General features: G+C 37.8%; 1 protein-coding gene across 1 annotated transcript in view; it reads right to left on the reverse strand.

Moving 5' to 3' along the window:
* The window catches only part of nckap1l (NCK associated protein 1 like), a gene marked incomplete in the record, with an annotated part of 20,139 nt that overhangs the window by 5,767 nt on the left and 1,768 nt on the right, over nucleotides 1-12,604 (reverse strand). Inside the window, 21 exon segments of the mRNA XM_014004126.1 lie at nucleotides 249-342; nucleotides 1,227-1,324; nucleotides 2,282-2,412; nucleotides 2,665-2,883; nucleotides 4,371-4,502; nucleotides 5,202-5,341; nucleotides 5,733-5,852; nucleotides 6,068-6,200; nucleotides 6,276-6,421; nucleotides 6,530-6,588; nucleotides 6,969-7,050; nucleotides 7,226-7,358; nucleotides 7,587-7,696; nucleotides 7,859-7,955; nucleotides 8,042-8,098; nucleotides 8,280-8,436; nucleotides 8,696-8,744; nucleotides 9,227-9,364; nucleotides 9,765-9,855; nucleotides 11,863-12,005; nucleotides 12,173-12,229. Of these exon segments, the coding sequence (XP_013859580.1) occupies nucleotides 249-342; nucleotides 1,227-1,324; nucleotides 2,282-2,412; nucleotides 2,665-2,883; nucleotides 4,371-4,502; nucleotides 5,202-5,341; nucleotides 5,733-5,852; nucleotides 6,068-6,200; nucleotides 6,276-6,421; nucleotides 6,530-6,588; nucleotides 6,969-7,050; nucleotides 7,226-7,358; nucleotides 7,587-7,696; nucleotides 7,859-7,955; nucleotides 8,042-8,098; nucleotides 8,280-8,436; nucleotides 8,696-8,744; nucleotides 9,227-9,364; nucleotides 9,765-9,855; nucleotides 11,863-12,005; nucleotides 12,173-12,229 (2,386 nt within the window).

Consider the following 12,604-nt stretch of genomic DNA (forward strand, 5'->3'; position numbering starts at 1 on the left):
TAAAAACAAAAATAAGCTGCATTATGTTCCAAAGTACAGAGATGTGYTCAGTAGGAAATACAGTAACTAAATATCTTTTCACTTTTGTTGATCTCATCTGATTTATGTTCTTCTTTTTCACTTTTTCCACTGAAATCAACTTCCTCCTCTCTCATTTTCCCCTAAAACATCTTTCAGCCTGCGTGCCACCTTTAGCTTCACACCTCTTTCCCTTATCTCCCCCTCTTGTTCCTCTCAGCACTTCTCACCTGTCAGCCTCTTCCTCAGGTTGGTCATTTCCTCTGGCTTGTCAAAGTTGTTTTTCATCTGTATCAAGACGTCCATGTTCTCAATCACCATTTTCTGTCAGAAGACAACGGAGTGAAATAAGTGATAACAGACACTTTCAGCTGAGAGTCACAAAGGAGAAGCCATAACTGTGGCAGCTTCAGACTCCTCGTTTCAACCATGCGTGTCAAAGTGATGAGCAGCAGAATTAAATTGTTTTTCATAATCAGTGTTTTATAAAGTGACAGGTTTTTTTAGGTTTTCAAGGTCTAATCAACAACAAAATGAATCTAAATGTGAATATTTTCCACATATTGCAAGAACTGAGTTAAATAAGGTCAATTTATTTTTGACTCACTAGAGTGGATGATGAATGAACTAACTTTGACTGAGCTCATGGACTTAACCACAAAGTTGTCCATATACGTATTTTTGTGGTCTGTTTCCGAAAATACGTACAAAAAACCTTTCAGCGTAACCTTAAACACTAAGCTGATTAACTCTGATGTGTAGCGAGATAGGAATTTTCTGTTTCAGAGCAGCTCAGCAAAGTTGTTTTGCCGTTTAATTGCTTGTGTGAATAGATGGAGGAACGAGGGSCATCATTATTTGACTGCAGTTACAGTGATTTAACAGCACTGTGTGSTAAAACTACTATTTTTAATCATATTATACAGCTGATATTTTCCCCTGTTTTACATTTGCTGAAACTGAAAACGACATTGTCGTTTGCAGCTGACAAGATGTCAAAGACGAGAGACAGGAACAGATTAAAAATGCATTTTCTGTATTCAAATACACTTTGAATGACTGTGGTAGAAAACATGAACACTGATTATCATTGATGATCAAAACTTGTGTTCATGATGGCTACAACAATAAGATAATTATTATTTTTTCCTAAATTTACAAAAACATTAATAACTGATTGTGACTTCTCTGTTTGCTTCATACTGTACCTTTAGTTCTGTGACTTGGGAGGTGATATGCCACATCAGGTTCTCACCCAGAAACTTCAACCCATATGGACCAATCAGTTCTGCCAGGGCCTGTAACTCTGTTTAGAGGTTGATTTTGTTTAAAATTAATAGTTACAATGAAATCAACAAATATGGATTTAAACTACACTGAAGAAATACTTTGTTTCTTTACAATGTGTTCTCTTTTTTGAAGGTGTTTCATACAAAAGTTTGGCTATTAGTTTCACTTTCAAATCCAGTTGGGTTATTTAGTGAAGCTGAATCAGTAAGTTCAGATCGTTCATTCAGGCTGCCRTGTGAATGAATATGGATGGGTGAGAATGCGTGTGGATGAAATTGAAGGTGGTTAATGGATTAGCCAGCGATTCACTGTGAGGCGGGCTGATAACTGAGGAGTAAATTTAGACAGCGGGGATGACAAAGTGTGGAGGCGATTACTGAAGTACAGCGATCTTGTTATGGTGCAGCAATCGTGTTTGCTTGTATGCCTGAACCAAAGCGTGACATGGAGTAAATTTAGCCTTTAGAAGGAGCTCCAATGCTGTTAGTGTGGAGGTGGAACTAGAAGCTGTAAGGAGGAGAGATGTAAGTAATGCTATAACAGTTACAGTATATGGCAGAGATGGAAGAGTGGAGCAGATAATAGGCAATTCTGAAGTTTATATAAGCCAGGCAAGTGGGAGAGTAAGCTGCAAGACAAGAGGTGCAAAATAAAATACAGCACAACAACACCATTACAAGTTTTATATTCTTTGGTGCAGTCACACTTTCCCTGCATACACGGCTGACAGATATCTGCAAGTTCGGTTTTAGCTAACGATGAGTCATTTCAGGAACATGTGGGCTCATGATTATTAAACACGGAAATTTGCGAACCCAGTAAATGTAGGAGTTTGTCTCAGAAAAGACTAGCTTTTTACACTTAGGTGAAAAATTCCCTATATGCTCTTGAACACTGATCTAAATGTGTCAAAATGATTGTTTTCCTGATTACAGCTGTTGCCGCTTGTCTTTATTCGAGCACTGAAGCCAACCTGCCACGTCTGAGAACTCCTCTGCTCTGAAAGTCAGTTCGTTTTCAGTCGTCTGGCTGATGAAGCACTGCATGGTGGGACAGTGGACGACGAGGCAGCTGCTTGCCTGACGCAAAAGGCCCTCCAGGAACCTGAGGAGCAGAAAGCAGAGAATGTGTCCTTAACCTTTACAGCTCAGTCTGAATTACAGAGATAAAAAGAGAGCAAAAACAAAGAGTGCTTCTCTATTAAAACCAGAAGGTCAGAATTCAGGGCGAAGAGGATGAACTTGCAAATGCACTAACATTTCTTGTGTTAAATGCCACTTTTAATTAGTTGTTTGCCTCAATAGCAATTGTCTATTAGTGTATATATTTTTGAATGCCTGTGTATCTGACACACACCAGGTTGTGTAGAGGTGAGTAACTGTCTGCCCTCCGTGTGAGTCCAGCGGCTGTGTTTGCTGCAGCAGGATGTTCTTCACCAGCCGGGTGATGTCCACGTTGATGTGGCTGGCGAGGTTGTGCAGGCTGGTTGTGTAGGTTCTTATCCCCGCCAGCAGGTCAGAGGGGCGYGTGATCTCCTGGGTGGTCTGGTTGTAGTTGATCATTTTCACAATGATCCTGCAGAAACGTGTTAAAACGCTGTCACTTGTCACCCAACTGCTGGTGCTCAGATGGCTCCATAAAACTGGTTAGCTGCAGGGCTTCACTGCAGGTTTATTTATGTTTTTCCTCCGGGCCCTTCAATCTCTCACGTTGGCTCCTTTATTTCATTATAATGTTGGCCACAGAGGGACCAATCACTGCAAGAATGCTGCCACTTAAGGAGACTAAAGATAATGCTACAGGACAGGTAGTCATAAAAAAAGACAGAGAGACTAAACAGAACATATAAAGAGTAACACAAACTTACCCTCATACCAAACAATGATCTAAACAGAAGTTAATACTGAAATGACACAGAGGAGTGACATGACAGATACAGTATTTGCTCAGATTTTTTAGCTTTAAACTTGACATAATGAAGTCAGATCAAAAAGAAAAAGCTTCAGTTTAGTGATGGAGAAGGTATTTCACAAGATCCAAACTCTCTGCGATTTGTCTGACTGTAAGAAGGACATTAAAAAAAGAAATAATTGCACCTGTGAAAATTCTGAGAAAACACTGAGAAAAAATAGCCTAAATGATTTAATATGTCACATCCCAGTCAGAGTGAAGCTTTCTGTTTATCACAAAGGTCAGCTGACTAAATGATATTCCAGATTTGAGAGATATCACATCATTTTGCAGACATCATGCTGCTGCTGCAATAAAAGGGAGAACAGTTTGTATTTGAACTTTGTCATAATTTCACAAAATGTTTTCTAAGATACTTCTTATAGCTGACTGGAAACACCATTAAAACCACTATGTTTGTTGCAAGCATGTGACTTTAAGGTCAGAGGCCCCTCCCTATTTCTTCTTCTATGGTATTGTTTTGTTAAATTGTTTGTGATAGTGGATGCTGCTCTTTTTTATCCAAATACATCCAGGTTTGTTTTTTTTTTTGATATATGAAGTGCATTTCTGTTATCATCACACTGTTATGTGTATATATTCACTCAGTAATGGGAATATTTGAGTGCATTTATGACTGTAAAGTAACAGAGACTGACTTAAGTTTTGTTGCATACTTTTGCTTTGGAGCATGCAGTCCATAACGTGGTGATTTTCTGTTTATTGTTCTAGTCAGATATGTCAGATGTATAAAGTAGTACAACACTGTTGCAGCACTTGTCCTCTCTTGTCCTGTGGAAGAAGACCTGGAGCGGRCAGTGCATGTTGTGGTTGCTTTTCTGTCTATAGTTTTTGTCAGAAAATACAGGCTTGACTTCTCCAAAGACAACCTGTGTCATTTTCTTCCTTCATAGTCAGCACAATGCAAAAAAAAAAAAATCCAATTATAGCAGAAACTCTTGTTGATGATGAATTTTGATAAGTGCATCCCATCAATGAAAGAATAAAAACTAAGGTCTGAATATTTTTACTTTACTTATTCAGGATTCATTATTTGATCTACATTAATCAGACAATTGCACCCCACCCCCCATGTGCCTTTTACAGCTTACTCAGACAGGCGGATCTCCAGCTGAGACAGGAGGAACTCTGTTGGAACGATAATGTGGTCGAAGACGATCAACTCGGTGCTGAGGCTGTAGGAGGAGCAGAGCTCCGTCAGCTTCAGATGCAACTTGTCCACACTGTAGGAGACAGAGAGACAGAGGGAGGACGAAGCAAATCTGTAAAAACTTTGGACAAATATTTTGAAAGTGACTTCAGTGCAGATGTTCTTTGTCGTACAAATGAAAACGAAGGCACCAGAGAACTGAAGGAGTGCGTCCAAACTGAGAGGGGAGGATTCTGCAGACTTTATTAGAGCTAAGACGCTGCATATAGAAAATGATCAAACTAAGAATACTGAAAATAAAATGTGCAGCCAATAAAACGTGTTTTGTTTCTAACTTTTATTGGCCTGATTCAGCACCTGTGAATGCTCAACTGATTCAACTTGAAGGGTTATAAAGTTTAAAGTCAGTTGTGAAACCAACTTGTTTTCATAACGACTCAAGCATTAATAATTAATTTAAAAAATGTCCTGAATATCAGCAGACAGGAGAAGTTTAAAACTTATTAAAGATTTTAATCAAATTGTTTAATATTGCTATGAATGAATCCCTGAAGGCTGGAGGAATCATTTTCTTTTACCTTGAAACTTTCACATATTTTACATTGAAAACAAAAAATAAAAGCATATCTGAAGAAACATTTGTAAGTGTTTATAATAAAGGCTTAAATAGAAAATATATTTACTGAATAATTATCACAATTATCAGGTTTTGTAGGACAAATAAAAATAAATAATTGGTATAATTAGGGGGAAAAAACAAAAACAGACTGACTTGGTGACCACGGCTCGGTCTTTTCTCAGGCTCTCAGCACCAGGCTTCTCTTTTTGGACCTCTCCCTTTTTAGGGACGGGTTTCTTTTGCTTTCTGTAGCGAGCGGCGCTGATGGTCTCAGCACAGTGTTTAGGCAGCAACTGTGCGGTTATTCAGGAAGAAAAAAGGTGCAAAGAGGAAGAAAGGAGAAAAAACATACAAAACAAGAACACAAAAAAAGAAAGATAAGGTGGGAAATTTAAACATACGAGCAAAACAGGATAAACATCTGCAGTGGAACAGCATTCAAGTTATTCCTTCCCATTAGTGCAACTGTGGATGTTTAAATCTATAATATMTGAATTGGAGAAATAACACTGTGAAACCATCTGCTTCTCAGTTACAGTTTCTTATCATTTTATTCAAAAGTCTCCTCRCTGCCTCCAGGTAAATACACTGAAACCAATGTTTGATTATTTTTGGAAAYGGACTCAGTCAGAAACCCATCATTGTTGGATAATAAGTTTTCTGAAACTTGAAGTTAGACTCCACCTGGTCATTGAGATTGCGCTGCTCAGCACATATCTCCAACATAACACCGCTGGTCTGYTTGGCTATCTGCTCCAGGAAGGTCACACACAGGCGCAGACTCCGCTTCTCCAGTAAGTCGTGCTGCACACACAAAACATAACACACAAACATAGAAAAGCAGGAAGAACAATCAGGAGGATTCTAGAAAGACGAGTACATCTCAAACTTGTTGATCTGTTTGGTTTATTGTCAAAATGAAAAATGAGCACAAAACATGCACAGTGGAGGCAAACTAATGTCTTCACACACACAGGCTGGTGATTCTGATTTTGATCAGAAGACAACTGAACACTGACCTCTTCTGGGCAGAGAGGGTGTCCACACTGACTGAAGTGAGAACAGACGGAAGGGAAAGACATGATGTAACGCTTCATAGTCATCTCCTCACTGCTCTGACTGAACATCTTCTCAAACACACGAGGGTAGAAACTGGAGAAAACAAATAAATCAGTCTCCCAAAATACAAAGATGTTTATTTTAAATAACAGAAATGAAGAGACTGACCAGAAGATGGACAGCTCGGACGTCTCCTGRAGCATCTCCTCCATGCTGTCTACCATTTTGGTGTGAAACTGGATCATGTTCATCACCTTTGCCAGGTCAGGATAGTCTTTTAATGGGAGAGGGGCTTTATTCACACTTGTGTAGGCCTGAACAGAAAGAAAATATTAAAAAAAACTGATGTCTGTCTTAAACATTTCCTTATGCATTCATGCTTTAATATGTAAGTTATGTTTTATGTAAAATAAGACACAAACCTGTAATCTTAGCCAGTCCATTCTCTGTGCTCTGAAATCAAATTCCTCTTTGTTGTCCACTRAAATGAGAAGGTTTTTATTATCTGAACAACCTGATTTGTTTGGAGTTTAAAGGTACTCAWTACAAACAACATTAAATGTTGCAATTTGAAATAATTATTTCTATAGTTTTATTATATATACAGAGAGAAATTCTGAAATGTGGGTCCGCATTCAATGTAAACCAAACACTCAAATGAAGGCACCTAAAGCACATTAAAGCTAGACTTGTGTAATCTGTGTAGGGGAATAAATATAGCCAAAAAAATAAACTTTTGATCTGTTTTCATTCAAATTTAAATGAAATTAACCATTAATATATAAAAAATAGTGTGTGGATTTTGTTTCTTACTTTTTAAATTGTTCTGTGTTCAGTTCTTTGACAAATAGTAGTGATTACCTTGTTTAATAGAGAGAGCAGAAAGAGATGAGACAAAAGAGCTCATCAGAACTGACTCCTCCTCTGGACAAACATACATGTTCTGAATTAAAGTGAAAAAAAGTTGTTAATAGTGCTGGTAACATAAATCAGATGTRGATGTGTATATTTATCTTCATAACCACTAAGAGACCAACAAGGCATTCAGAAATACACAGTACTCGTACATATATACGCTGCAGGAGTTCAGTGAATAGCAGTTTGTTATATTTGGGTACCTGTATGGTGTCGTTGAGCACCAAGGCATCAAACTGTGCCAGGTACTGAACATGGTAGCGCTGAACTACATGGCTGTACTTTCTCAGTAGTCCTCTTAGCTTTTCCATATAGAACAACAGTTCTGCCATTTTACTGAAAGAAAAGCAGAAAAGCATATCAGTCTCACAATCCCTAATCTTATTGTTTTATAGCACGATTCCTGCACAGTTTAAAAGAACACTAATTCACATCAGATGAATATAAAATGGTTTTCAGGTAGTTATACTGCCTGTATGACCGAATTTCAACACTCAGCCATGAGCTTTTGGCATATTTCTATAACTTACTAAGTATTCCATAGTTAGCTTATAGAGAGCCTACTTGTCATTGTAATCTTCTGGCATCTTGATTTTTGGCATATTTTCAGAGTGTCTGACGAGCCACAGGACCTCATCACGGGAAAATGACAGCGCCATAAAAACAAATAAGGCCTTTGGGGTTTGATTGGCGCAAAGAAGGAAAAAGAAAGAACAACATTAAGGACGGGGAACATTTGTTGGATGGAAGTTTGATCAGCTTGAATAATAATGTAGCATTAATGGAAAATGAATAAATCCCTCCAGTTCTTTCTAAGTTTCCCACAGTTGTTCTACCTTTGGTCCCAGAAGTCCAGGTTCATCCTCCAGCACTTTGCATAACTCCTTTACTGCTACTCTCAGAAACTGCCTCTTCTCTCTGTGCATGGCTCCACTGGAAACAGGCGAAACACCGCTGGTTTTAACAGCACATTTATATGTAACTTCAATTCATTGAATAATTCCATAAAGTAATTTTACCAGTTGGTCAAAATATGCTCACGGCATTCCTTGATGTCTGCAATGCGCTTGCTGTATCTGAAAAAAAAAAGAAAAACAAATAGAGGCTGACACTGTTTTATGTGTTGAGTTTTCGTAATTGCAACCTAAACTGTCAAAAAAAATTAAAAGTTTTAAAAACAAATGCATCTTTAAATCATGTTTCACAGACACCTTGTACATTTTGTACAAATACATTACTTTAAGAAGAGCGTGGTACCCTTTCAGTGTGTCAAAGAGGTCCTCGGAGACCTTGTGTACGTTGAGGACCTCGTCTCGGGTGAGGGTGAGGAAGAGGCCGCTCCTCAGGGCCATCTTCCACAGCTCCAGAGAAGCCTGGTTTGTATTCAGACTGCCGTGGCACAACAGGAAGCCGACTGCAAGGAGGGAAATTAGAAACAGCCATGATACGATCTATTGGACTGGAGCCATCGTTGTTTGTTGTTACAATGATAAGTAATAAAGCAATAATGTTTTTTCTTCCTATTTTTATTTTCAGTCTTTTACCAAAATATGAAGTCTGAATGTTTTTAATATTTATGTTTTGTTTTATCATTAATTATGTCAGTGTGTCAGAGTTGTGATTAAACAGCTTTGGAGATTTTAATCTGAAATTTCAGAAAGGGAGTTACTTACTGATGATCCAACGCTCCATCACTTCCATTGACAGGTATTCACACATGATCTGAAGTGGAGAACAAACTCATCAACAATCATGATACAATTAAGTTAAGCTTATAATTACAGGTCTGTAGAGCATGTAATATGTTTTTTTTCCTTTGTGTATTGATGCTACAGGGTARCAAATCTGTTACAGTGTTTTCACAGAGTTTTCCCCTAAAATAATGTAGATTTTGGAATATAGCTATTGTATAGTAAAAGGTATTAGCCACACCTTTTATACAGCCATATTAAAAAGGTTAGTTTTTAGAAAGCAAAAAATAGAGAAATGAGCAGTGGCTCTAAACTTACGCACATCACTGTCAACGGTTCTCAATCTCAATGATGTAAAATAAAAACTCAGAGCTTTTAAATTCAATTACTTGGTAACTGATATTAAAAAATCCTAATACTGGTTGCTGCTGTCATGGTTCTTATCTCTGCTCTTTCCTCTCCCTGCCAGAGGGATGGGGGGAGGGCAGAGGGGTGACGGCAGGCTGGGCTCACGGTGTCACAGCAGGCCGGGTCCAACATGGAAGCAGGGGYGCTGAGCAGACTGAGGAGCTGGGCGCTCCGCCACTGCTCGGCAGGCAGGTTCCTGCGTGGGTACACCATCTTCAAAGAAAGCAGCGCGGCTGTCACAGACTGAGGTCAGGACAAAAGGAGAAAACAAACAAAGGGTGAACAAAAAGTGGGAGAAGAGATTTTTATTGGAAACAGTGCAGTGAAGAAGATACTTGTTGAAACACGAACATATTTTGTGCAAAATCACAAGACAGGTGAGGAACTAGTTAGTAACAGCACTGCATGTGATGCTAGTTTTTTTTTTTCAGGCAAAACACAGCAAAACATTAAATGCACTGCTGTGTTTTCAATTCATTCAAATTATTGATCAGCTTTACTAACAGATGAACACAACACGTAATGTTTAAAGTAGGTGTGTAGAAGTTATTAATGATAAAACTGTATTTTGCAGGTTGCTGGATTCACCATCTTAAACAGTGCTTACAAATGTGAACTAGTACACATTTAACTGTAAATGTACTTTTGTATGAGGACCAAACTCCTCTGTGAGCTTCTTCCACGGGTGCTCGTACTCCACAAACATCTGACCGAGTCGAGGGTAGGAGGGGTCACTGCAGAGAATGTTGTAATATGAAATTTGTCAGTTTTTTTTAAGAACAGGGGACAAAATTCAGTAACAGTACTACATTACCGAATACAATAGTTTTACTAACAAAAACCTTTTTAAAGATGTTTTAGGGGATTTGGAAATATTTACACAACATTCACTATAAGGTTGAAAATTAAAGATGTGAAGTTTTTCTCTCTAAAACGGCAGACTGTGTGTGGTCTCTCTCTGGTCAAATGGGATTTGCACGTCGAGTGTAAAATGCAAACATTTTGGGCTCATTGCACAAGTTCTGAATTAGGACAAACTTCCTGCTATTTTGAGCCGTTCAAACAAATAATGATAAAAAAGGGAAAAAACACTTTTTTTCATTTTTTTTTAAGTGGAACTGAGATGCTGATGGTCAGATATCATAAAGTGATACATAAGTGCACATAATGTTGGTTTTATCTTTTTGTTCATGGGATATTATTACTAGTGGAAAATTAACAAAAGATGCTATCAGTTCAGTTGTTAAGCAAACTCCCTAAAGCCCCCCCCCCAAAAAAAAAAAAAAAAAAAAACGCTGTAAGGTTTATTATTTCAAGCATCACACCCAAACATTGTGAATTAATGTATGTGTATATGTTTACAACCCCTGGCAAAAAAATCACCAGTCTTGGATGAGCACTCATTCAGMCATTTCATTCTGTAAAACAAACTCAGATCTAAAACATGATACAATAATAAGGTCATTCCAAAGTGCAACTTGTTGGTTTTCAGGAACACTCAAAGAAATGAAGAGAAAACATTGAAGTCAGAGAATGTTACTTTTATTGACCAAGTAGGGAAATAATATGGAATCACTCAATTCTGAGGAAAAAAGTATGGAATCACTCAAATTGGAGGAGGAAAATCAGGACACATCCAGTCAATTTCCTTTCCCTAAAAGGACACCTGCCTCAGATTAGATCTGCTCGTTAGTCTGCAGTTAAAAACACCTGCATTCATGACACCTTGGAGGRCTGCTGGACGAAGTGGAGTGGCAAGAACCATGGCTCCAACAAGAGAAATGTCTTTTGAAACAAAAGAGAGGATTGTGAAACTTCTTGAAGAAGGTAACTCTTCACACATGGTTGCTAAATATGTGAACTGCTGCATCGTGCCATAGGGCAAAAACAGTGAAGGCATTCCTTGGAGAAAGACACATTCAGTCGATTTCATGGCCTGCAAATAGTCCAGATCTCAACCCAATTGAAAACCTGTGGTGGAAATTGGAAAAAATGGTCCACAAGAAGGCTCCGACCTCCAAAGCTGATCTGGCAACTGCTATCAAAGAGAGTTGGCACCAAACTGATGAAGAATACTGTTTGTCACTCATAAAGTCCATGCCTCAGAGACTGCAAGCCATTATAAAAGCCAAAGGTGGTGCAACTAAATATTAGTGATGTATTTTGAATGGACTTTTGTTTATCTGTTTTTCATGATTCCATACTTTTTTCCTCAGAATTGAGTGATTCCATATTTTTTCCCTGTACTTGGTCAATAAAAGTAACATTCACTGACTTCCACAATGTTTTCTCTTCATTTCTTTGAGTGTTCCTGAAAGCCAACAAGTTGCACTTTGGAATGACCTTATTATTGTATCATGTTTTTGATCTGAGTTTGTTTTACAGAATAAAATGTCTGAATGAGTGCTCATCCAAGACTGGTGATTCCACACTTTTTGCCAGGGGTTGTAGTTGTTACTGTATTAAAAAATATTAAATTTATTTGTAGAGTTTGGGGGATATTTTTAAAAATTGAATTATTAAATTATGTTTACTTCACTGTTAATTTATTGATGTTGTTGTAATAAATAGAGATTTTGCTTCTTCCTTTTTGGTTTTAGTGAAAATTTTAAAATATTCGAAGATCAAATCAGGGATGAAATTAAAACAAAATTTTCAGTGTTATAAAATACCAATATTACATTATAAGTAATAATCTCCTGCAAGGACAACAGGCTCGTCCTCCACTTTCTTATTCTTACCTGCATCCATTGGTCATCTCATGAGCACAGTTAAACATTCCCACCAAAGTCTTCTTTTCATCAATGCGAGCGATCATCAGGAAGACAGACGCGTAGGTGACGATCAGGTCCAAGTAGTTTTTGGTGAAGTCGAAATTGTAAGCCTGAAATTGAAATGTGAGAACAGGTAGTTATCATMTTTTAAACTTCCCCAAACAAAACAAAGAGCACGCACTTCTTTGTTCCATGCAGTCAGAAAAAAATAATTAAAGAAAATTAATTCAGGGGCTGAAATTAACGCATAAGAAAAAACAATAAAATATGCACTTACAATATCAAAGTAGCACTGRCAGGCATCTATAGTGTTCAGTAACTCGTACACATGATCCTGAAAAGAAAACAAATTGCATTTGAGAACAGAAACTCAGAAAGKACGTAGGATTGCAATCATGTTTGACCTTGCTTCTTTTAGTGACAATTCTTGATTTTGATCATTTGCACATTTCTGCGAATTGTGAATACGTTATTTTCAAGCCTTCAAAACCTGCCTCAGCTCGGCCGTGGCCTCCATCAGGAAAGTGTGAAAATATGAAAGGAGCTGTAAACATTTGCAACAATTTCCCCAGATGATTGGACTGGGATCAGTTATTGTTACAGAAAATGCCACAGAAACAAATATGCATGTATATAAGAATAAAAAAATAGAATAAATAGTAACCAGAAAGTGACCAGAGAGATCAGGAAAAAAAGACAGTTATGATTA

This window comes from Austrofundulus limnaeus, unplaced genomic scaffold (assembly GCF_001266775.1).
Source record: "Austrofundulus limnaeus strain Quisiro unplaced genomic scaffold, Austrofundulus_limnaeus-1.0 Scaffold22, whole genome shotgun sequence".
Lineage (NCBI taxonomy): Eukaryota > Metazoa > Chordata > Actinopteri > Cyprinodontiformes > Rivulidae > Austrofundulus > Austrofundulus limnaeus.